Source organism: Syngnathoides biaculeatus, chromosome 8 (genome assembly GCF_019802595.1).
Source record: "Syngnathoides biaculeatus isolate LvHL_M chromosome 8, ASM1980259v1, whole genome shotgun sequence".
NCBI lineage: Eukaryota > Metazoa > Chordata > Actinopteri > Syngnathiformes > Syngnathidae > Syngnathoides > Syngnathoides biaculeatus.
The window spans coordinates 1123816-1147340 of NC_084647.1; the positions used below are offsets into that span (position 1 = coordinate 1123816).

The 23525-nt window shown below is 47.0% G+C and overlaps 1 protein-coding gene across 1 annotated transcript; it reads left to right on the forward strand.

Moving 5' to 3' along the window:
- Window positions 1–145: 145 nt before the first annotated feature.
- Window positions 146–23410, forward strand: LOC133504633 (DNA ligase 1). The gene is made up of 6 exons (XM_061827094.1): window positions 146–297; window positions 4798–4838; window positions 4942–5011; window positions 14137–14202; window positions 18013–18872; window positions 22018–23410. The coding sequence occupies exons 1-6, from the start codon at window positions 252–254 to the stop codon at window positions 22084–22086; spliced, it is 1152 nt and encodes a 383-aa protein (XP_061683078.1). The 5' UTR covers window positions 146–251; the 3' UTR covers window positions 22087–23410.
- Window positions 23411–23525: the final 115 nt, after the last annotated feature.

Below are 23525 nucleotides of genomic sequence, written 5' to 3' on the forward strand. Positions count from 1 at the left end.
AGACCGTTCACGGTGAATATTTCAATTAGGGAATTTGAACGGAGCATCTTCCATTTTATTTCTCTGCGATGTTCAGGTGACTGTTCCTAGATTTGGATTTGAACTAGGCTACGTCACCTGACCTAACTTGCGCGCACACGGCACTACACGGCTCGGTTCGGGTACGCGGCGCGTGTGTATGATGACTGGCATCCACGTCCAACCTGCGGTTTGAAGGATTTCCTGGAAGAAACCTGTTTTGGGGGGATCGTATGGGAGTCCTGGGAGCGGTAGTCTGTCTGTTGGCAGCCGTGGGAGGTCAGTGATGGTCATTTCACTTCTTAACTTCTTCGGAGACAACATAAATTCATGGGAAAATTCCAGCATACTCAAGAGAATTGTCTTTGTGTCTTTTGCAAAACGTCTTTCAGCCGCTCAACCGCTAGTATTAGTGTTGGGTATTTTCAGACGGAATCCAATATTTTGCTCCAATGCGCAGTTGAGCATGCGAAAAGAGGGACCCCCCACGTGCCGGAGACTGTGAATTCGTCGTATTTTTTGCATCTTATGAGGGGGGAATTAAGCTGTTTAAGCATTTATTCGATATCCCTGACACCGAGCGCTTGAGATCTAAGCTCTGGCGGTCCGAGCTCGGAAGCCACCGTGTGCGACCCTCCACCACCAACAGACGTAAACAGACCTTGGTATATTAGAATTACAAACAAGAGTGCGGCAACAACAAAGAATATAAGGGAATTGAATCTAAAAATATATATTATATTGCACAAATGAAACAAAACCAGGTAACTACAACATCATATTTAATGGGGTTTGGCTTTGTTTTCCATCATGCTCATGGTCTTTTATTTTAACCAATAGATTGTTGAACGATTTCCTGGATACAGAATCACCTAAAAGGATGTCTTTCTATTATAAATCGGTCCCCGGTTTTGTGGTTGATGCTTACGATGGTTCATCTATATTTGATGCACCACAGTTTTGCTCCATGTGCCACACGGTCCACTCAACACACTTAAAGAAAGTTAATTTTGTTTTATATGTTCATTAGGCCATAAGCTAATGAGCTAGCAAGCTAAGAAGTTGGCTCAACTATAGTGGAGTTGGTTGCATAAATTATGGCTTTCCGTAATCCTGCTGCTGCTGCGAAACACGCTGACGTGGCTGGTACCAACGGCGTAACATCGGTACCAAACGTCGCTCACCGTCAGCAGGTTTATGCTGCTTCAGTATGGAACAAGGTCGCAATAATAAGCACACACACGAAGCACGTGGAAGCTCTTCCACGTAGTACAATGTTTCTTCTCTATTAGCGGGGGAACACTATTATATACTGTAGGTGGGAGCACTGCACAGCAGATCCAGCATATGATAACAGTTTTTATTTGTATTTTTCCTATATGTAATTCATATTTAATCTAGAGGAGTGAGTCATTTGAGCAGCATTGGCTTTTTAAGGGTGGGCTCCTGATTTGGTGATGCTGTTCGAATGTGAGGATAGCTTATCCTTGAGTGCCCTGAATGTATCCCACTATGCACCTTGCAAAAAAGTGAACAATGGTGACAATGGTCATAAAAGTGCATAAAGAAAAACAGATTTTCTTTTCATTTCCGGGGTTTTGTTGTATTTTTGTAAATTATCCATCCATCCGTTTTCTTAGCCGCTTATCCTCACAAGGGTCACGGGGAGTGCTGGAACCTATTCCAGCTGTCATCGGGCAGGAGGCGAGTTACACCCTGAACTGGTTGCCAGCCAATCACAGGGCACATAGAGACAAACAGCCGCACTCGCAATCACACCTAGGGGCAATTTAGAGTGCCCAATTAATGTTTCACGCTTTTTGGCTGTGGGAGGAAACGAGTGCCTGGAGGAAACCCATGCAACTTGTTAACTCCACACAGGCTGGTCCGGGAGTCCAGGACTGAACCCGGGACCTCGGGACCGGGACTGTGAGGCAAATGCTTTCCAGCTGAGCCACTGTGCCACCCTTTTGTAAAATATACTCATTTTAAAACAATACTATGTAGTTATATAATATTATTATTATGTAGTTAATATTTATTTCATTTTTCAATAGGTAAGGTAACAGGTAACATTGATACAAATTATGATATAATTGTGGCACAGGAATGGTGGAATTGAATGGTGTTCCAAAACAATTTTTCATTTGACTGATGAGTGACTGAACTCTATTGCCCACTCGATAAAACCCCCTGTAGGTAGTAGAGAACAAGTGAACAATTCCGAACTCAGCCTTAATCATCCACAAGTGTGAATGTGTGACTGCTTGTTTGTGTCACGACCCATCAAAACTGAGGTAGGACCCAAATGCAGGAGTCGGGAGACACAGAGGTAATTCGGGAAAAACGTTTATTGTTCCACAGTCGGGGATCGGGCGGGCAGGCAGTCAGGTGCAGCAGCGGTCATCAGGATGTCGGGCATAGAGAGCAGGTCAGCGGGCAGGCAGGGGTCGGTACACGGGAGATCGATCATAGCAGGCAGGAGTATCAAAGGAGTCAGGCCTACAGGGTTGGTCGGAGAACAGGTGGAGGTCGGTACACACGGGAATACGATCAGAGATACAGGAGTGCTGGAACGGGGCATGATCTGGCGCCGGACCAGTTGTCCCCATGGTCCTATGTACACCGGGGCCAATCAGCCAGCATGAGGCGCAGGTGTACGCCTCTCAATCAGCGCGACCGCGCGGGGACCCGCACAGCCAGGGCTGGACCAGCAGGATCATGACAGTTTGTCTTAATGTTCCCTGTGACTGACAGGTGACTCGTCCAGTTTCTACCTACTACCTCTTACTGCAAATCAGATGAGATTCCCTTTGTCTCAGGCTTTGTGATCCAGTTGTTAAGGTAATATGCACAATATAGTACAGATCTTATAGTGCTGTTTTTGTTATACTACAGAGTATTTTATTCTGTGTGCATCAGATTTCCTGTTATTTTTTGCCAAACTTTTGTTTCCAATCCAATCCAAACTTCCTAATGGGTATGACTGGCATTTTTTTTTTAATTTGGGGGGGGGAGGTATTGGTCCTGGAAACACGTGGTTAGGTGAATATATGACATTACTTGGAAAATAATTTGAGTCATTCCTTTGATTGTGTTGTTATTGTGTTTGCAGACAGTAAGAATAAAAATTGTATAAAGTACCAGTCGTTGGTGTTCTTGCATCATTGGTCCTTGCAGTCTAAAAAAAAAAAGTGTGTGGTTGTGCTCATATAGGTCCAATGGTTTGTCACGCATGTGATACCCTCAAATTGCCACTTGACTCATACAGCTTGGCAACGTACCCGTAACATTGCTGGTATTGGAAAAAGTTCAAAGATTAACCTTGGAGTCCAATAGTGAGCACTATATAAATACAGGGAATGTATTTCGAGACTCCTATTCATGACAGTGTGAGCATCGATACATTCATCCATCAATTTTATGAGCTGCTTATCCTCATGAGGGTCCCAGGAGCAGTAGAGCCTGTCATTGGGCAGCAGGCGGGGTACACCTTGAACTGGTTGCTAGCCAATGGCAGGGAACATGGAGAGAGCCAACAGTCGCACTCACAATCACACCTACGGGCTATTTAGAGTGTCCAATTAATGTTGCATGTTTTTGGGATGTGGGAGGAAACTGGAGTGCCCGAAGAAAACCCAAGCAGGCACGGGGAGAACGTGCAAACTCCACAGAGGTGGGGCCGGGAGGCCAACGCTTTAACCAGTTGCTCCACTGTTCCACCCTCTACTATATGTAAATACTGTACCATATATGTATAAATTCTGCATATCTAAACAAAAATATGTTTAGAAACATTTTAATACCCACCCCTGGAACATAATCAGATTTTAGCTAAACGTTTTATGTGGTAAATTATGAGTGAAAGTGTGTTGTTCATAAATACTATTGCTTTTCATATTAAAGATACATTTCTTGCACTGTATTGGTCAGGCAGTGTTATGATGTAATTAAAGTTGGTGTAATATTGTGATAATATTTTGAGTTTCTCTGCCATTCCTACTCAGCATGGCATTTCCACCGCTTTAATAGATACTGAAATTTATCGTTTCTGGCATGTAGTGTTGTTTGATGTTTCTGCAGCGTTTGGCCATAGAATCAATGCTGCAACTGCTATTACTGCTACTTGTTCTCGAACAAAATCAAATCAATGCCACTGTTCACTTCATTTACATGGACATCAGGCTCTTTTGCAAACTTCCATCCATCCCTTTTCTTAGCAGCTTATCCTCACAAGGGTCACAAGAGTGCTGGAGCCTATCCCAGCTGTCAACAGGCAGGAGGCAGGGTACACCCTGAACTGGTTGCCGGCCAATCTCAGGGCGCATCGAGACAAATAGCCCCACTCACAATCACACCTAAGGGCAACTTAGAGTGTTCAATTCATCTTCAGCAAACTTGTTTGTCTGTATTGATACAAACTCAATGTCCAAGTGCCTCCAGACTGATGGCAGGGTAGTGCAGCCTGCAGCGCTTAGGTTGGCTTTAATGATACAGTATAATGGCAGTGAGGGATTTGAGACAGATTTAGCCCTGGATGGAAACTACAGTACCTGCAGCCTTATGCCCCTGGGAATCGTGTGTGTGCATGTGAGCGCGTGAGAAATGTAAGCTTCTTTGCCCTGTCACATCACCAAGGGAACACTGCTTACCTGATAACAAGTCCGCCATCTCTGACGGGGCATAAAACACTGCTTGTTTTTGTTTTTCTTTTGTTAGTTTGCCAACTGGAAGAAATACAAAATATGATTGCAATAATTCTCCTTTTTTTTGCTCCAGTGGGATGTCGGCCAGCAATCTCACCCCTCAATGATGCAAAGGTCAGCAATGATTCTGTTATTGTTTGCATTCTTTTTCTTTTCTGCGAAATGTATAGTAGATTCCAAATTTTCATCAACAATTATTTTTCTGTTTTGTCTTAAGGTTGAATGTATTATTCAACAAACGCTGAATGGAGATGGCTCACAACATGAGTGCGCCCCTCAGCTATCAGGTAATCTCTCCAATATTCAAATGTCACATGATTGTCGAGGTTTGCTGCAATTTGGAGCCACAAATATTTGTGTAAAATTTCATATTCATCCTACAATATTATTATTTTATGATTCTCATCACCTGTTGTTCATGATTTTAGCAATGTGACATTCTTACCAGCCACAGAAGTATAAAATATTAATATTACAATCATTAATTTACTACAGTATCAAATTAATGTACATTAACTTAACTTAACTTTAAATGACAAATGAAGTAGGAGGTGTAATAATACAGCTGTCACAGATACACTTGATCCTTCTTAATTGTTAACGGTAAATGTCAAAAACTTTCCTTCCCATTTTTTCCTCATTCAGGATGGCAGTAAAAAGAAACAAAATGAATCAAATGTTAAATCTGAAAGACAAAAATCACTCTTCCATCGCTCCCAAGTTTAGCAACTAACATCAGCAGTGGACTCCACGGTGCTCATTCAACTCCTGGCTCTACGTCACATTTATTCGCACTGTACCATTCCTTTGGAACATGTATGACGGTATATGCTGAATTCATATACAATGACCATGGATTCCCGAACATTTTGGTCTTCTTTTTAATTGTATGAATCTGAGTGGTTCTGACTGTGGTGACATAACCCAAATTTGTACCTATGGTTCCATGAAAAAGTATTGGCCCCCTTCTCTCGCTATCCATCCATCCATCCACCTACCACTTTTCTGGGTCCGGTCGCGGGGGAAGTAGCTTCAGCAGGGATACCCCGACTTCCCTTTCCCCAGCCACTTCTTCCAGCTCTTCCGGAGGGATCCCGAGGCGTTTCAAGCCAGCCGAGAGACAGAGTCTCTCCAGTGTGTCCTGGGTCGTCATCGGGGTCTCCTTCCGGACATGCTCGGAACACCTCCCCAGGGAGGCATCCGGGAGGCATTCGAATCAGATGCCCCAGCCACCTCATCTGCCTCCTCTCAATTCGGAGGAGTAGCGGCTCGACACTGAGCCCTTCCTGGATGACCGAGCTTCTCACCCTATCTCTAAGGGAGAGCGTGGACACCGCTTGTAGGAAACTAATTTTGGCCGCTAGTATGCGGGATCTTGTTCTTTCGGTCACGACCCACAGCTCATGTCCATAGGTGAGGGTAAGTTGAAAGCTTCGCCTTTTGACTTAGCTCCCTCTTCACCACAAATGACCGAAACAAAGTCCACATCACTGCAGACGCTGCATCGATCCGTCTGTCGATCTCCCGCTCCATTCTTCCATCACTCGTGAACATGACCCCAAGATACTTGAACTCGTCCACTTGGGGAAGGATTTCATCCCCAACGTGGAGAGGGCACGCCACCCTTTTCCGACAGAGGACCATAGTCTCGGATTTGGAGGTGCTGATTCTCATCTCAGCCGCTTCACACACGGCTGCGAATCGCTCCAGTGAATGCTGGAGATCACGGCTTGGTAAAGCCAACAGAACCACATCATCTGCAAAGAGCAGACATGTGATGCTGAGGCCACCAAACCGGACGCCCTCTACGCCTCGGCTGCGCCTAGAAATTCTGTCCATAAAAGTTATGAACAAAATCTGTGACAAGGGGCAGTCTTGGCGGAGTCCAACTCTCACCGGAAACGAGTCTGACTTATTGCCGGCAATGCAGACCAAACTCTGACAGCGGTCGTACAGGGACAGAACAGCTCGTATCAGGGGATTCGGTACCTCATACTCCCGAAGAACCCCCCACAGGAGTCCCCGAGGGACACGGTCAAATGCCATCTCCAAGTCCACAAATCACATGGAGACTGGTTGGTCGAACTCCCATGCACCCACGAGGATCCGGCCGAGGGTGTAGAGCTGGTCCATTGTTCCACGGCCAGAACGAAAACCACATTGCTCCTCCTGAATCCGAGATTCGACTTACCGACGGACCCTCCTCTCCAGTACCCCTGAGTAGACCTTACCAGGGAGGCTGAGGAGTGTGATTCCTATATAGTTGGAACACACCCTCCGGCCACCCTTCTTGAAAAGGGAGGCCACCACCCCAGTCTGCAAATCCAGAGGCACTGTCCCCGATGTCCACGTGATGTTGCAGAGGCGTGTTAACCAGGACAGCCCCACAACATCCAGAGCCTTTAGGAACTCCGGGCAAATCTCCTCCAGCCCCAGGGCTCTGCCAACAAGGAGCTTTTTAACCAACTCGCTGACCTCAACTCCAGAGATAGAAGAGTCTGCCCCAGAGCACCAGACTCAGCTTCCTTGTGAGAAGGCATGTTGGTGGAATTGAGGAGGTCTTCATAGTATTCTCCCTACCGACTGACAACATCCCGAGTTGAGGTCAGCAGTGCCCCGTCCCCACTATACACAGTGTTGATGGTGCACTGCTTCCCCCTCCTGAGACGCCGGACGGTGGACCAGAATTTCCTTGAAGCTGTCCTGAAGTCGTTCTCCATGGCCTCACCGAATTCTTCCCACGCCCGGGTTTTTGCCTCAGCGACCACCGAAGGTGCATTCCGCTTGACCAGCCAATACCTATCAACTGCCTTGGGAGTCCCACAGGCCAGAAATGCCCTATAGGACTCCTTCCTCAGCTTGACAGCATCCCTCACTGTTGGTGTCCACCAGCGTTTTCGTGGGTTGCCGCCACGACAGGCACGGACCACCTTACGGCCACAGCTCTGATCACCCGCCTCATCAATGGAGGCGCGAAACATCATCCACTCGGATTCAATGTCCCCGGCCTCCTCCGGGACATGAGCAAAGTTCTTTCGGAGGTGGGAGTTTAAATTCCTTCTGACAGGGGAATCTAACAGCCGTTCCCAGCAGACCCTCACAATACGTTGGGGCCTGCCACGTCGGACTGGTATCTTTTTCCCCCACCATCAGAGCCAACTTACCACCAGGTGGTGATCAGTTGACAGGTCCGCCCCGTCTCTTCACCCGAGTGTCCAAGACATGCGTTTGCAAGTCCGATGACACGACCACAAAGTCGATCATCGAACTACGACCTTTGGTGTCCTGATGCCAACTAGACATGTGAACACCCTAATGCCTGAACATTGTGTTTGTTATGGACAATCCGTGATATGCACACAAGTCCAATAACAGAACACCACTCGAGTTCTGATCGGGGGGGGGGCTGTTCTTCTCAATTACGCCCTTCCAGGTCTCACTATCATTGCCCACATGGGCATTGATTTCACCCAGCAGAATGATGGAGTTGCCAGAGGGGGGGGGGGGCTCTCCAGCACTCCCTCTAAGGACTTCAAAAGGGTGGGTACTCTGCAGTGTTGTTTGGTGCAAAGGGACAAACAACAGTCAGGATCCGTCCCCCTACCTGCAGGCGGAGGGAGGCTACCCTTTCATCCACTGGTGTAAACCCCAACATACAGGCCCCGAGCCGGGGGGTAATAAGTATACCCACACCTGCTTTGCATCTCTCCCCGTGGGCAACTCCAGAGTGGAACAGAGTGCAACCCCTCTCAAGAGGAGTGGTACCCGAACCCAAGTGGTGAGTAGAGGCGAGTCCGACTATATCTAGTCGGAACTTCTTGACCTCACGCACCAACTCGGACTCCTTCCCTGGCAAAGAGGTGACATCCCATGTCCCTAGAGCTAGTTTCTGTAGCCGGGGATCGTATCGCTAAGGTCCCCGCCTTTGGCCACCGCCCAGCTCACATTGCACCCGACCCCTATGGCCCCTCTCGCAGGTGGTGAGCCCATGGGAAGGGGGACCCCCGCCAAGCCTGATGGGTGCATGCCCGGCCCCCAGGCGCTCGCCTTCGAGCCCCACCTCTGGGGCTGGCTCCAGAGGGGGGCTGCGGTGACCCGCGTCCGGGCAAGAGAAACCAAGATCCAATTTTTGTAGTCATCATAGGGGTTTTGGAGTCGTACTTTGTCTGGTCCCTCACCTAGGACCTGTTTGCCATGGGTGACCCTACCAGGGGCACGAAGCCCCAGATAACTTTGCTCCTAGGATCATCAAGACACACAAACCCCTCCACCACAATAAGGTGACGGCTCGAGGAGGGGCCCCTTTCTCTAATTCTCATATTTTTGCATAGTTTCTCCCCTTAAATATTCATTCCAGGAACGCTCCTCTGGACCATACCTCTCCCAGTCTACCAGGTACTAGGAACCTCTCCCCCTGAGTCTCACAATGAGAATGTTCTAAACCATGAAGGCCGGATGTTTGTCAATAACACGGGAGTAGTGGAGTGGATATGGCGAGACGGCTCAGGACACAGGTGCAAACATGCTTGAGCAATGACACGTGGAAATAGTAGGGCAAAATATATCCATGGAGATGTGAAAAAACATTGGCAATTATAGAAAATGCTTGATTTCAGTTGTTGCTGCTGAGGCCATTAAATGTTATTCTGATTCTGAGGTACACGGGGGTATTACTTTTTCCCACAGGGACAGGAAATTTCAAGTAGTTTTTTTTCTTTACTAAATTAAACCACCATTTTAAAAAAACAGGTGGGAGCCTTAACGCTAGAGAAAGAAAATAAGTATTTGAACACCCTGCATGATATTGCAAGTTATCATGGAGGGGTCTGAAATTTTCCTCGTAGGTGCATGTCCACTGTGAGAGAGATAATCTAAATAGAAAAATCCAGAAATCACAATGTATGATTTTTTTTTCCTTTTTTGATTTATTTGTGTGATACAGCTGCAAACAAGTATTTGAACACCTGTCTATGAGCTAGAATTCCACTCCATGTCATGATCCTGCCGCTCCAGCACAAGCTGTGCAGGTGCGCTAATTGTGAGGCACACACCTGTGCCTCATGCGGGCTGATCATCCCCCGTATATATAGGACCCTGTGACGACTGGTTCTCCGCCAGTTCGTTGAGCTTTATGTCCCGTTCCAGCACTCTCGTATTCCTGACTGAACCTGTGTGTACCGACCTTCGTCCGTTCTCCGACCAACCCTGTAAGCCTGACTCCTTGACACTTCTGCCTGCGTTGATTGTTCTCCCGTGTACAGACTACTGCCTGCCCACTCATCTGCTCTCTTCGCCCGACGCCCCAACAACCGCTGCTGCACCGGACTGCCTGCTCGATCCCCGACCTCGGCATACAATAAACGTGTCTCTTCTTGAACTACCTTGCGTCTTCCGAGTTCCTGCATTTGGGTCCTACCTCTCGTTCCGATGGGACGTGACAGAACGAACTGGCCAATACAGGACCCAGCAGGAAAGACCCGGCGTCGCCGGGACCGACGCAAGGTAGACCCTCTGCCGGAGGACCAAGCCTGCCCAATCCGGGTAGGCTCCCTGACGTCCTCCACTTCTGTGTCTTATGCTCCGCCAGCGAGGTATGAATACGTCCCGAACACGACCCGCCCGGCTCCTCATATTCTTCTGGACTCTGACTTTTCGGAATATGAGGAGGACCGTGATTTGTATGCCCGGCTGCCTGAGTACGACTCCGACGACTTTGATTTTGAGTCTCTTTGCCCGGCTTTTGATCCCAGTCAGTTTGCCCCGTCTTCCCGCGTTTCCAGCACCCGAGCGACGTCGCCCGGTAGATCCAAGTGCACCTATCGGTACGAGGGAACCCGCTTGGCCATCTACCCGGGACCTCCGCGTGGCGGCCAGAGGAGACGCCCCGGCCGGGCGCTCCCTGGTGTCTCTCGCTGCGCGGCAACGAAGACACCGTCCTCCCACTCTTCGCCGGCAACTGTGAGACCGGCAGACCCGCAGCTGGTGGCGAAGCCTCAAGCCCAGAGGGAGGAGGAGCCGCCAAACCACGAGGCGTTCTGTCGCGAAATGTGGGCGCAGTTAGAGAGGCAGAGCGCTGAATTGGCGGCTCTCACGGCCCAGGTCCGGCAACGATTGGCGAACCAGCCGAGCTTCGCTGACGTCGCAACGGCGACGGACAAACTGCTGACTCAGGTTCACGTTGCCGTGGAGACCGACCCGCCCCCTTGTCAAGTGCACGTCGCAGTGTTGGCGGTTCCGAGCAGAGCTCACGTGGCAGTTGGAACTGACCCGCTCCCGAGACACGCCCACGTGTCAGTTTCGACTGACTCTCCGCCTACTCAGGTTCACGTTGCCCTGGAAACGGATTCGCCACCGCGCCACGCCAACGTTGCTGTTTCTACGGATGCACTGCAAGCTCACGTGGCAGTGGGGACCGACCCGATGCCGCCTCACGTTGCTGTCCAGAAGGTGGCGACGTCTCCACAGCCGCTTCTCGTCCGTGCTCTGGAGTGGCAGTGGCGACCGGCCCGCGGACGCTCCACACTCCTGCTCTGTCGGCGACGGGCACGCCCTCACGTTCCTGTCCAGGAGGGGGCGGCGATGGCGCCGCCTTCTCACGTTCCTGTCCAGGAGGGGGCGGCGATGGCGCCGCCTTCTCACGTTCCTGTCCAGGAGGGGGCGGCGATGGCGCCGCCTTCTCACGTTCCTGTCCAGGAGGGGGCGGCGATGGCGCCGCCTTCTCACGTTGCTGTCCAGGAGGGGGCGGCGATGGCGCCTTCTCACGTTGCTGTCCAGGAGGGGGCGGCGATGGCGCCGCCTTCTCACGTTGCTGTCCAGGAGGGGGCGGCGATGGCGCCGCCTTCTCAAGTTGCTGTCCAGGAGGGGGCGGCGATGGCGCCGCCTTCTCAAGTTGGTGTCCAGGAGGGGGCGGCGATTGCGCCGCCTTCTCAAGTTGCTGTCCAGGAGGGGGCGGCGATGGCGCCGCCTTCTCAAGTTGCTGTCCAGGAGGAGCTGGCGATGGCGCCGCCTTCTCAAGTTGCTGTCCAGGAGGAGCTGGGGAGTTCTGTGGAGCCACCCTGGAGCTGGAGAGACTACGGGAGGGTGGTGGTCATTGCTCTGGTCCTTCTCTCCATCATCCTATTCACTCCAGATGGCTCCCAGCCGCTTCCTGACCAAGCCTCGGTGGCGACCAGTCCCTGGTCGTCTCGCAACGACGGCGTGGGAGGTTCTCGTCCGGAGCAGTGGCCTGCCTCGTTCTGGTCCCTGCTTCACCGTTTGGTTCCTCACAGAGGTCGTCCGCCCGAATCGCCCCGTGGGGACCCTGGTGCTTGGCGTCCGGGTCGTCCTCCTGACCTGTCCACCCGGACGCCTCGTGTTTGGTGGCCTGGATGGCCACCAGTCTGGGGTTCAGGGGGGGGGGGCTGTGCCCTCCTCCGGACCCTCTTCCACCCACCCCTGCCTGTGTTAATTGTGTTTTTTTTCGTTTAGGCACGTCTGGGAGCCATGCCTTTGAGGGGGGGTACTGTCATGATCCTGCCGCTCCAGCACAAGCTGTGCGGGTGCGCTAATTGTGAGGCACACACCTGTGCCTCATGCGGGCTGATCATCCCCCGTATATATAGGACCCTGTGACGACTGGTTCTCCGCCAGTTCGTTGAGCTTTATGTCCCGTTCCAGCACTCTTGTATTCCTGACTGAACCTGTGTGTACCGACCTTCGTCCGTTCTTCGACCAACCCTGTAAGCCTGACTCCTTGACACTTCTGCCTGCGTTGATTGTTTCCCCGTGTACCGACTACTGCCTGCCCACTCATCTGCTCTCTTCGCCCGACGCCCCAACAACCGCTGCTGCACCGGACTGCCTGCTCGATCCCCGACCTCGGCATACAATAAACGTGTCTCTTCTTGAACTACCTTGCGTCTTCCGAGTTCCTGCATTTGGGTCCTACCTCTCGTTCAGATGGGACGTGACACTCCATGTATTATCCTGAATCAGATGCACTTGTCTGAGGTCGTTCGCAGCAATAAAGACACCTGTCCAATTCGTACAATCAGTAAGACTCAAACTTGTAACATGGCCAAGACCAAAGAGCTGTCCAAAGACACCAGAGACAAAACTGTACAACTCCACACGGCTGGAAAGGGCTACGGAGAAATTTCCAAGCAGTTTGGTGAAAAAAGGTCCACTGTTGGAGCAATCATTAGAAAATGGAAGAAGCTTAACATGACAATCAATCTCAATCGGAGTGGAGCCCCATGCAGGATATCAGCTCGTGGGGTCTCAATGATCCTTAGAAAGGTGAGGAATCAGCCCAGGACGACACGACAGGACTTGGTCAATGATCTGAAAAGAGCTGGGACTACCGTTTCCAAGGTGACTGTTGGGAATACACTAAGACGTCATGGTTTGAAATCATGCATGGCACAGAAGGTTCCCCTGCTTAAACCAGCACATGTCAAGGTCCATCTTAAGTTTGCCAATGACTATTTGGATGATACAGAGGAGTCATGGGAGAAGGGTTTGTGGTCAGATGAGACCAAAATGGAACTTTTTGGTCATAATTCCATTAACCGTGTTTGGAGGAAGACGAATGATGAGTTCCATCCAAAGAACACCATCCAGACTGTGAAACATGGGGTGGTAGCATTACGCTTTGGGGGTGTTTTTCTGCACATGGGACAGGACAACTGCACTGTATTAAGGAGAGGATGACCAAAGCCATGTATTGTGAGATTTTGGGGAACAACCGCTTTCCCTCAGTCAAAGCATTGAAGATAGGTCTTTGCTGGGTCTTTCAACATGACAATGACCTGAAGCACAAAGCCAGGAAAACCAAGGAGTGGCTCCGTAAGAAGCATATCAAGCTTCTGGCGTGGCCTACCTAGTCTCCAGACCTAAACCCAAAAGGGAACAACTACAGGAAACGTTTGACCTCTGTAATTGCAAACAAAGGCTACTGTACCAAATATTAACATTGGTTTTCTCAGGTGTTCAAATACTTATTTGCACCTGTATCACACAAATAAATCATTACAAAAAAACATACAATGTGATTTATGGATTTTTCTTTTTAGTCTATCTCTAACCTACACTAATACAGTAGTAAAGACATAATAGCAGTAAATGTTTGTATTTAAAAAACACTCTAAGACCCTAAATATACAGTAAAACAAATGCAAAACATTATATGGTATAGTATGGTAGTACCTGAGCTTCTTGTCCCACCTGATGATGTATTTTTACGCCTCTTCCCAAATTATTTTGACATTCGTAACCTTAAATCGTCTCATGTCGATACCATAATAAAACTCAGCACCCCCTGCTTTGAAATTTTGAGGCTGCACTGAAGTGGATTACATGTGGCAACTTAGTTTGGTGTAAAGCCGTAGTGTTGATTGTGTGGAGTCCACGTCAAGTTTCTAATTTTTTGCAGCGGAACTTAATGAAGTACAAAGACACCAGGGTTTGCTGAAGGAGCTGCAGAGGCTAGCTGATGATGGTAGGCACTCACTCACTCATTCCTAGTGTGATATGATATACAGTGAAAACCCATATTTGGCGGGAATATGTTCCATACTGCGCCACTGTGGGTGACTTGTTAGTACATCTGTGTAAAGTATTTGTTTAACTTGACAACAGCAATATTTTTGTTGTTGTTGTTTGAGTGTCATTCATTGTCTTTTTTTTTTAAGTGTAACAAAAAGATCTGCTTATTTTTGCCCATTTGAAAAAGGCTAATATTGACCGATTAATTGGTCATACCCAAGTAGCAATGCGTGATAAAAATATATTTTCTTGACCTTTTCTTTTATTAGGAAAATACCGTAATATTGTGTTGGTGGGGTGGCGCGGTAGGTCAGCTGGAAAGTGTTGGCCTCACAGTTCTGACGTCCTGGGTTCAATCACGCCCCCGTCTGCGTGAAGTTTTGCGTTTCTCCCTGCGCCTGCGTGGGTTTTCTCCAGGCACTCCGGTTTCCTTCCGCATCCCAAAAACATGCAACATTAATTGGACACTCTAAATTGCCCCTAGGTGTGATTGTGAGTGGGGCTGTTTGTCTCTATGTGCCCTGCAATTGACCCCTCCGTCCAGGGCACTTAACCACGCCTCCTGAAGTTACGTCACCCCACGTGTGCTAACCTCAGACAAACAATTAGCAAAAATAGTGGTGCAGGAAGAAAAGACCAGAGCGAAATTGTCCAATTTACCAGCTGATTTCTCACTCGCATTCTTAGCGAATAGTGAAATATCATTGAAAAGCAGACAGCAGGGCTTCAAGTATTTCAGCGAGGGGTATTTCAATGGTATTTACATGCATATCGACGGAGAAACCATTGATATTAGCGCGAGATCTTTCCGGAGTCAGAGGAAGACCGAGAAGCCACATAATATAATATATTATAACCCAAAGACGAATTTGTCATTGACAGTTTCCTATTTTCGTGTTACATATCACACTTGTGTGCAGAATCTGTATGTGTATCTGTATGTTTATAGTGTCCTCAAACATCCTTCCTTCAGTCTTGGTGTCTCGGTGCACGTCGAAGGCTTTTAGGACTCGCTAGTCCGGTTTAGCTTAGCTCGGGAGCCGCTGAACAGAGACATGTTTGTGCCGTCAGATCATCGCAAAATATCGCTCAACACAGATCAATTGTGTCAATCATTCACATGTAGCTATGTTATGCAAGCGAAGAACTGCTAATTCATTTATATGAGACATGTATTGAAAATGAAATATAGGGCTTACCTTCGTGCAAACATATCTGTTCCGGTTGATTTTAGATGGATTCAGTTGATCATACGATCTTCCACAAAGTTTGATCCATCGAAGACATTTTTCGTACTCAGTCTTCTGTTCCGGTTGATTTTAGATGGATTCAGTTGATCATGCCGTCTTCCACAAAGTTTGATCCATCGAAGACATTTTTCGTACTGGGTCTTCGGTTTTGGAAAGGGTACGAATTGAACTCCACCAACTAGCCTTTCAGGATACCTGTCGTCACTATTACAAAGTCCGTGACTACACCTCTTAACCATATCTATTTTTAAAAAAAACCAAATACGCGATAAAACCCTAACAAAAGCTGTACTGGACCATGCAAGGTCCAAGGCGGGTGCAAAAAAGGGGCGTGGTTTATGCAGATCTCTGGCCTCTGATTGGTCAGCGACGCGGATGATGCAATTTCTACGGAGGGGTCAATTGGCTGGGGACCAGTTCAGGGTGTACCCCGCCTCCTGCCCGTTGACAGCTGGGATAGGCTCCAGCACTCCCGCGGCCCTTGTGAGGATAAGCGGCTAAGAAAATGGATGGATGCATTGTATCAGTGCTGGCACGGTGGGTGACTGGATAGAAAATCTGCCTCACAGTTCTGAGGACCAATCCGGCCTCACCTGTGTTGAGTTTGCCTTGTCTCCTTGTGCCCATGTGTGTTTTCTCCAGGTACTCCATTTTCCTTCTGCATCCCAAAAACATGCATGGTTGGTTGATTGAAGACACTAAATTATCTGTAGGTGTGGATCTGAGCACGAATGTTTGCTTGTTTCTATGTGCCCTGTGATTGCCTGGCAACCACTTCCAAGTGTGTCCCGCCTCTTACCCAACATACTGTAGTTGGGATAGGCTGTAGTACGCCCACCACCATAGTGAGGGAGGATAAGCTGAAAATGAATGAATGTTCCAAATCTGTCTAGAATAGAGCCAGACCACATCAAAATATATAGATTTTGTATAGTTTTACCCCTTCCACACTCTTTAAAAACATTTAAATGTATTCAAATACATTTTAAAAAGGTTCCTTACCACCTATTATTCCGCTGTCTAAAATGGGAGACTATTGTATAATAGCGTTTTGAGAAAACGTGAAGAACATTCTCACTTGCACAGTATCCCCAATAAAAGGAAAATCATATTTGCTGTTTATTTGTCACTCACAATTGTAGTTTTTACTGTAAAATCAACACATAAAACGGAAGAAATAAAATGTTACATTTAGACACCAAAATGATAATTGCCCCCATCAATTCTGTACCACCACTCACCCTGCTTAGGGTTGCAGGGTGTTGGAGCTTATCCCAGCTGACGTCTCGCGAAAGGCGGACTATACCCTGAGCTGGTTGCCAGTCAGTCTTTGGGCAAATGTTTTGACCGACAACCATTCAGAGTCACATTCAAACTGTTACTGAGTGGGAATTGAATCAATGCTACCTCCACTGGAGTCAGTCGAATTTACCACTACACCAAATGTCACTAAAATAATAAACCAAACTGTGTAATATATAATACCTAATGAAAGTCCACTCGCTTCCTGATAACATAGAATGTGAAATGACATAGACGGGCTAATGGAAATCATTATAGATGTTACAGTAATTGTAAATCTTCAAACAACTGGTACTTTAGCCGTGACGCATATACGCACAGAAAACATTACTCACAGGCTAATGTTGTCTGTTCTGTGGGAACAACAAAACTATTGTAGTATCTTATTAGGGGACTGTTTCTGCCTCTTCTTCTTGATATCAATTACACCGCATCTACACCCTTTACAGCTCAGTGCTGCCTGGCATGTCGTGGTATAACGTAGCACTACACCGAAGGCATGCAACTCTAAATTCAGATTTACTGTACCTGTATACTGTAAAAAAAATAAAAAATATTCACCGACATTTTGATTGACTACACATGTGCAATTGTAGCCATTATGATAATTTCTGTGGAACTAAGCATCCTATGACCATGCCTGAGGTGCTACATTGATCCTCGTGGCATAGGAATTGGATAAAGTCATGCAAGATTCACTAAGGGAAGGAAACAGATACACTCAGCCAATATTGAACAGCACCAAGATCGTCTCAAACGTGAACATGGCGACGTAACGGGAAGAAATCCGGGTTAAATTAAACAATTTTAAACTAAAAATAAGTGTTTTGGCACCTTCTTATACCTAAAGGAAAAAGGGTTGCCATAGCCTGTCAGTGAAAATGTGTATGATCTGCTTTTGTGACAAAATGTTACCCCCCCCCCCAAAAAAAAACAAATACCTGTGACCAGGTGCTAGGTAGTTTTCGATTAATTACGTTTGCATTTTCATTTTTTGGACCAATGATTCAGTTGCAATTCCCTTGTCAGTCGTACAATCAATAGTGATTAAGGATTTACACAACTACTCCTTGCTCTCGGAAAATCCCATAAAAACGATTACATAAACGTACGAAAGATGAACAGTGGTCTAGTCGGGATCCACAGTTATGACATTTGTACAGCTAATGTGTGCGAATTGAAATGAGTTATAATGTTGCTGGCCTTTGCAGAGAGAGAGCGGTATGAATACAGTCTAGATGATGAAAAGGGGGATTTGGAGCTGAAGGATGAACAGACCGATGCGGCCAAAACAACAGTGGAAGATGAGCCCAAGAAGGCGGAGATGGACGAGCCGAGGATTGACGATACAGGGATCCATGATGAAGAGGAGAGAGCTAAGGAGCTTGAGGAGCTGCTCGCTGAAGAGATTAGCAAGAAAGAAAAGGAGGAGAGAAATGATGAGGAGCTAAAAGAACTGTTGAGAGAGTTGAAGAAAAAGCGTTACGAGATGAAGGAAAGAAACCAAAATAGCCCCGAAAAAGGTCAGCAGGAGGATGACACAAAGCCCAAGATGGCAAGAGACAAAAAGGAAGTTCAGCAGCAGAGCGGGGATGATCAGAGGAAGGATGAGGTCGAGTTGAGTGTGGAGAAGGAGAAGGTGGAGAAGGAGCTGATGGAACTGAAGAACAAGAATAAGCCAGAGGAGGAGCGGGTGAGGAAGGAGAAGCAGGAGGAGCTGGACGAGCTGCTCAAGAAGATGCAACGAGTGCAGGAAGAGACGCAAGCAGAGAAGAGAGACGGTGATGTGGACCGCAGGATACTTGAGGAAGAGGGCCAGGATGACAAAAGAAAAGATGACAACGGAGGAGGACAGGGAGGCCAAAATGACATGAGAAGCAAAGAAGGAGCAGCAGAGGTGAAGGAGCCACAGCAGAAAAGAGTGATGGAGAAAGCCAGCGACGAGGCCACTCGCCAGTTTGAGAGGGAGAGGTTGGAGGATGATGAGGAGGACGATCGAAATACTGACAATGAGTACATCGGAGAGGATGAAGACGATGAGGAAGGTGGCTTGGAAGATGACGAAGGGGAGGTATGCTGTCACGTTATCTTAAAATGACTTTTATAATCATTTATGATTGAGACTTTGACTTGAGTGCCCCCAAATGGGCACAAATCTGCAAATTTTTGCCCATTTGAAAAGGGCTAATAGCAATGAATTAATCAGTGAAGAATGATTTATTTATCAGTGCTAACATGGTGAGCACATCTCACAGTTCTGAGGATTGGGGTTCAAATCCCAGCTCGCCTGTCTGGAGTTTGCAGTGCCTGCATGGCTTTTCCCCGGGTACTGCAGTTTCCCCCCACATTCCAAAAACATGCATAGTAGGTTAATTGAAGACTCTAAGCTGTCATAGATGGAGAGGAGCTGGACCCAGTCGCAGGTGGAGGCAGATGTGATATGATGAAGAGTTTATTGATGGATTCTTATGTAGGTGCTCCAGGATGCGTTGGCAGGCACAGAGCAGGCGGCTGGCTTGGTGCCTCGAATGACAGGGGTCAGGAACACAGGGGAGCACTGAGAACGGGATGGCACCAGAGTTAATAAGGAAATGAGAAATTGCAAGACTTACTGGAGTAAGGTGGGAATGCAGCCCTATGGGGGCACAAACCAGTGCAATCTGTAGGCCGGTCCCAAGCCCGGATAAATGCAGAGGGTTGCGTCAGGAAGGGCATCCGGGGTAAAAACTGTGCCAAACAAATATGAGCGTTCATCTAAAGAATCCCATACCGGATCGGTCGTGGCCTGGGTTAACAACGCCCGTCCCCGGCACTGCTAACCTGCAGGGTGTCGGTGGAAATTCAGCTACTGTGGGTCGAAGACAAAGAAGAGGAGGAAACCGGATCCATCGTCAGAAGAAAAAGAGGAATGCACAGAGCCTAGAACTGAGTGTAGGGACTTTGAATGTTGGGTCTATGACAGGAAAAGCTCAGGAGTTGGTTGACATGATGATTAGGAGAAAGGTTGATATTCTGTGCATCCAAGAGAGCAGGTGGAAAGGTAGTAAGGCTAGAAGTTTAGAAGCAGGGTTTAAATTATTCTACCACGGAGTAGATGGGAAGAGAAATGGAGTAGGGGTTATTTTAAAGGAAGAGCTGGCTAAGAATGTCTTGGAGGTGAAAAGAGTATCAGATCGAGTGATGAGACTAAAATTTGAAATTGAGGGTGTTCTGTATAATGTGGTTAGCGGCTATGCCCCACAGGTAGGATATGACCTAGAGTTGAAAGAGAAATTCTGGAAGGAACTAGATGAAGTAATTCTGAGCATCCCCAACAGAGAGAGAGTTGTGATTGGTGCAGATTGTAATGGACATATTGGTAAAGGAAACAGGGGCGATGAAGAAGTGATGGGTAAGTACGGCATCCAGGAAAGGAACTTTGAGGGACAGATGGTGGTGGACTTTGCAAAAAGGATGGAGATGGCTGTAGTAAACACTTATTTCCAGAAGAGGGAGGAACATATAGTGACCTACAAGAGTAGAGGTAGAAGCACGCAGGTGTATTATATTTTGTGCAGACGATGTAATCTGAAGGAGGTTACTGACTGTAAAGTAGTGGTAGGGGAGAGTGTAGCTCGACAGCATAGGATGGTAGTGTGTAGGATGACTCTGGTGGTGGGTAGGAAGATTAAGAAGACAAAGGTAGAGCAGAGAACCATGTGGTGGAAGCTGAGAAAGGAAGAATGTTGTGCGGCCTTTCGGAAAGAGGTAAGACAGGCTCTCGATGGACATCAGAAGCTCCCGGAAGACTGGACAACGACAGCGAAGGTCATCAGAGAGACAGGCAGGAGAGTACTTGGTGTGTCTTTTGGTAGGAAAGGGGAGAAGGAGACTTGGTGGTGGAACCCCAAAATACAAGGAGTCCTACAAGGAAAGAGATTAGCGAAGAAGAAGTGGGATACTGAGAGGACTGAGGAGAGGCGAAAGGAGTACATCGAGATGCGACATAGGGCAAAGGTAGAGGTGGCAAAGGCTAAACAAGAGGCATGAAGACCTGTACACCAGGTTGGACACAAAAGAAGGAGAAAAGGATCTCTACAGGTTGGCCAGACAGAGGGATAGAGATGGGAAGGATGTGCAGAAGGTTAGGGTGATTAAGGATAGAGATGGAAATGTGTTGACTGGTGCCAGTAGTGTGCTAAATAGATGGAAAGAATACTTTTGAGAAATTGATGAATGAAGAAAATGAGAGAGAAGGAAGAGTTGTTGAGGCAAGTGTGAAGGACCAGGAAGTGGCAATGATTAGTAAAGGGGAAGTCAGAAAGGCACTACGAAGGATGAAAAATGGAAAGGCAGTTGGTCCTGATGACATACCGGAAGAGGTATGGAAGCATTTTGGAGAGATGGCTGTGGAGTTTTTGACCAACTTAGAGAGAGAGAGAGAGAGAGAGAGAGAGAGAGAGAGGACGTAGAAGTGCTCTCCTGGCTCCAGTAGCAGAACTACATGGGAGTACGTGACATAAATTGCTCATATGTATTATTGTGCGTGTGAATGGTTGCGATGAGTTCAGGGTGTACCCATCCTCTTGCCCGAAGATAGCTGGGATAGGCTCCAGCACGCCCGCGACCTTAGTGAGGATAAGCGGTAAAGAAAATGGATGGCTGTACACGTGCTACTTTTCTTTGTTAAAAACATGTAACGAAAACAATGTGGTGGTGGTTTTCGGGAGGCGGAATGGATTATTTTTAATTTCATTTGATATGTACTAGTAAATAAGTAAGCTTGGTCATTGAACAAAGGAAACTCAGAAATTACTTACTTACTCATTACTTACTCAGAGGGCCATTATGACTGTGAAACAGAAATGTTTAGTCGTCTCATCATATTTACATAATCAATTTATGAACTGGCTTTGGAATCAGAAATCAAGGGTAATGTGTTTTTCAACTATTCACGTTTGGTAACACAAAAATGCTTGTAATGTCTCAACTTTATCATTTATGATATATGACAATTTGAAATTTTTGTTCAGATTTTTAGTAGAATCGTGGAAATTGACACGAGATTTGGCTTCGCGGCCCACACAAAATCATGTGGCGGGCCAGATCTGGCCCCCGGGCCTTGAGTTTGACACCCGTGTTGTATGTCCAAAGAGTTTCCAGTGTCTGTCATGTGAAAACGTCCACGGTTGTCTGCCTAAAATGAGTCATGTCATTTCTCTGCTTAACATCTGCAGGAGCTGTTGGAGATTGAAGCACAGTTACGTGAAGTTGCCGCAGAGCTAAGAGAGCTCCGGCGAGGATAAACACCCACACACACACAAGCGCTTGGTTTCATTCTCAATCGCACATTCAGCCGCCCTGATTCCCAAACAACAGCCTCTGTTTCCCTTCCTATGATGCAAAATGCTCATTTTAGTTTCTCTGAATCCACGCTTAAAGGGCCTGCCACCGCAAGCCGAAAATGTTTTTTTTTTTTTTTTTTTTGCATATAATTGGTAGGTGAACGCAGCATTCAGGACTTTTATTTAAACGCCATCGCTATCTAGAAACTTCGCTCAGCATCTTTGCGTGCCGAGTCATGACGTTGCAACAGCTTCTCTATAAGCAGTTTGTGTGTATTGATATCCGTTTTTGTGCAATAATCGATCGCTATATTAAGTGTTATGACTGTTATGTATGTCTGATGTTCCTACCCAAGGGTGAGTTATTTCTTCTTTGAAGAAATAAGGATTGTTTTATTAGGCTCGTGTACTGTTAAAAAAAAAAATCTGACTGTTTGTGATGAACAAGGGTGACACGGACAAAACACGGATGGATGTGGCCCGGTGATCTGTATGCCGCAGGCGGTGTGAGGAGGTTGGTGTTCTTTGGGCTTACAAGGTCTCAACGTGTCACTTGAGGTTCAGACAGCTTTGCACTCTTAAGCCAAGGACGATGCAGGGATGAGGAAGACACTAAAGCCATTTTATTGTCTTTTGGTAACACTTGCGCTGAAAATAAACGTTCTAATCGCTCCGTGGTGTTACATCACCTTTGCAGTGGTTGCTGTCTCGACATCGTTGTGCTAGTGAAAATATCATTGCGCCAAGGTCATACAAAATGAAGGGAAAACGAGCGCCCCGAAGTGGACATTGCCTCAAATTGCACAAGTTACACATTGAACAGGGTTACCAAGAGGCTCATTGAACTGCAATAACACTGCAGTACACGTGAATGCAATAACGAATATTGAATAAGTAAGCCAATATCGCAGGTATTTTAATACGTCCTTAAAGTGCACATATAGAACTCAGAAAATATATTCTCTTTTCTATACAGCCAAACATTGCAATCTTGTATGAAGTTTGAGTACACACGCTTATAATAAGCAACTATAGGTAATAGGTACTCCATAATAATCCATTCCAAAGATGAGATGTTTATTTATTTCACAATTGAAGGACTTTTAGTGTACTTTAAACTTGTTTTTGTAGATATGTGTAAGTCGTATCAACCAGCAAGGTACGACTGAAGATGACTTATGTTTAAAAGATAACGTTAAAAAAATGAAATGAAATATTTGTAATTTTACTGGCCATTAGAGTGCTGTATTTTGTGCCTGTTGTCTTCTCTGCTACCCATTAATCAATAAAAGAATATGAAACACATTTGCTGCCAGTTCTTTATCTTGTGTATTATAAACACTTCCCAACATAATAGTGATCAAAACAAAACAGTTTGAATCATTTGAGATGTTTTTGGG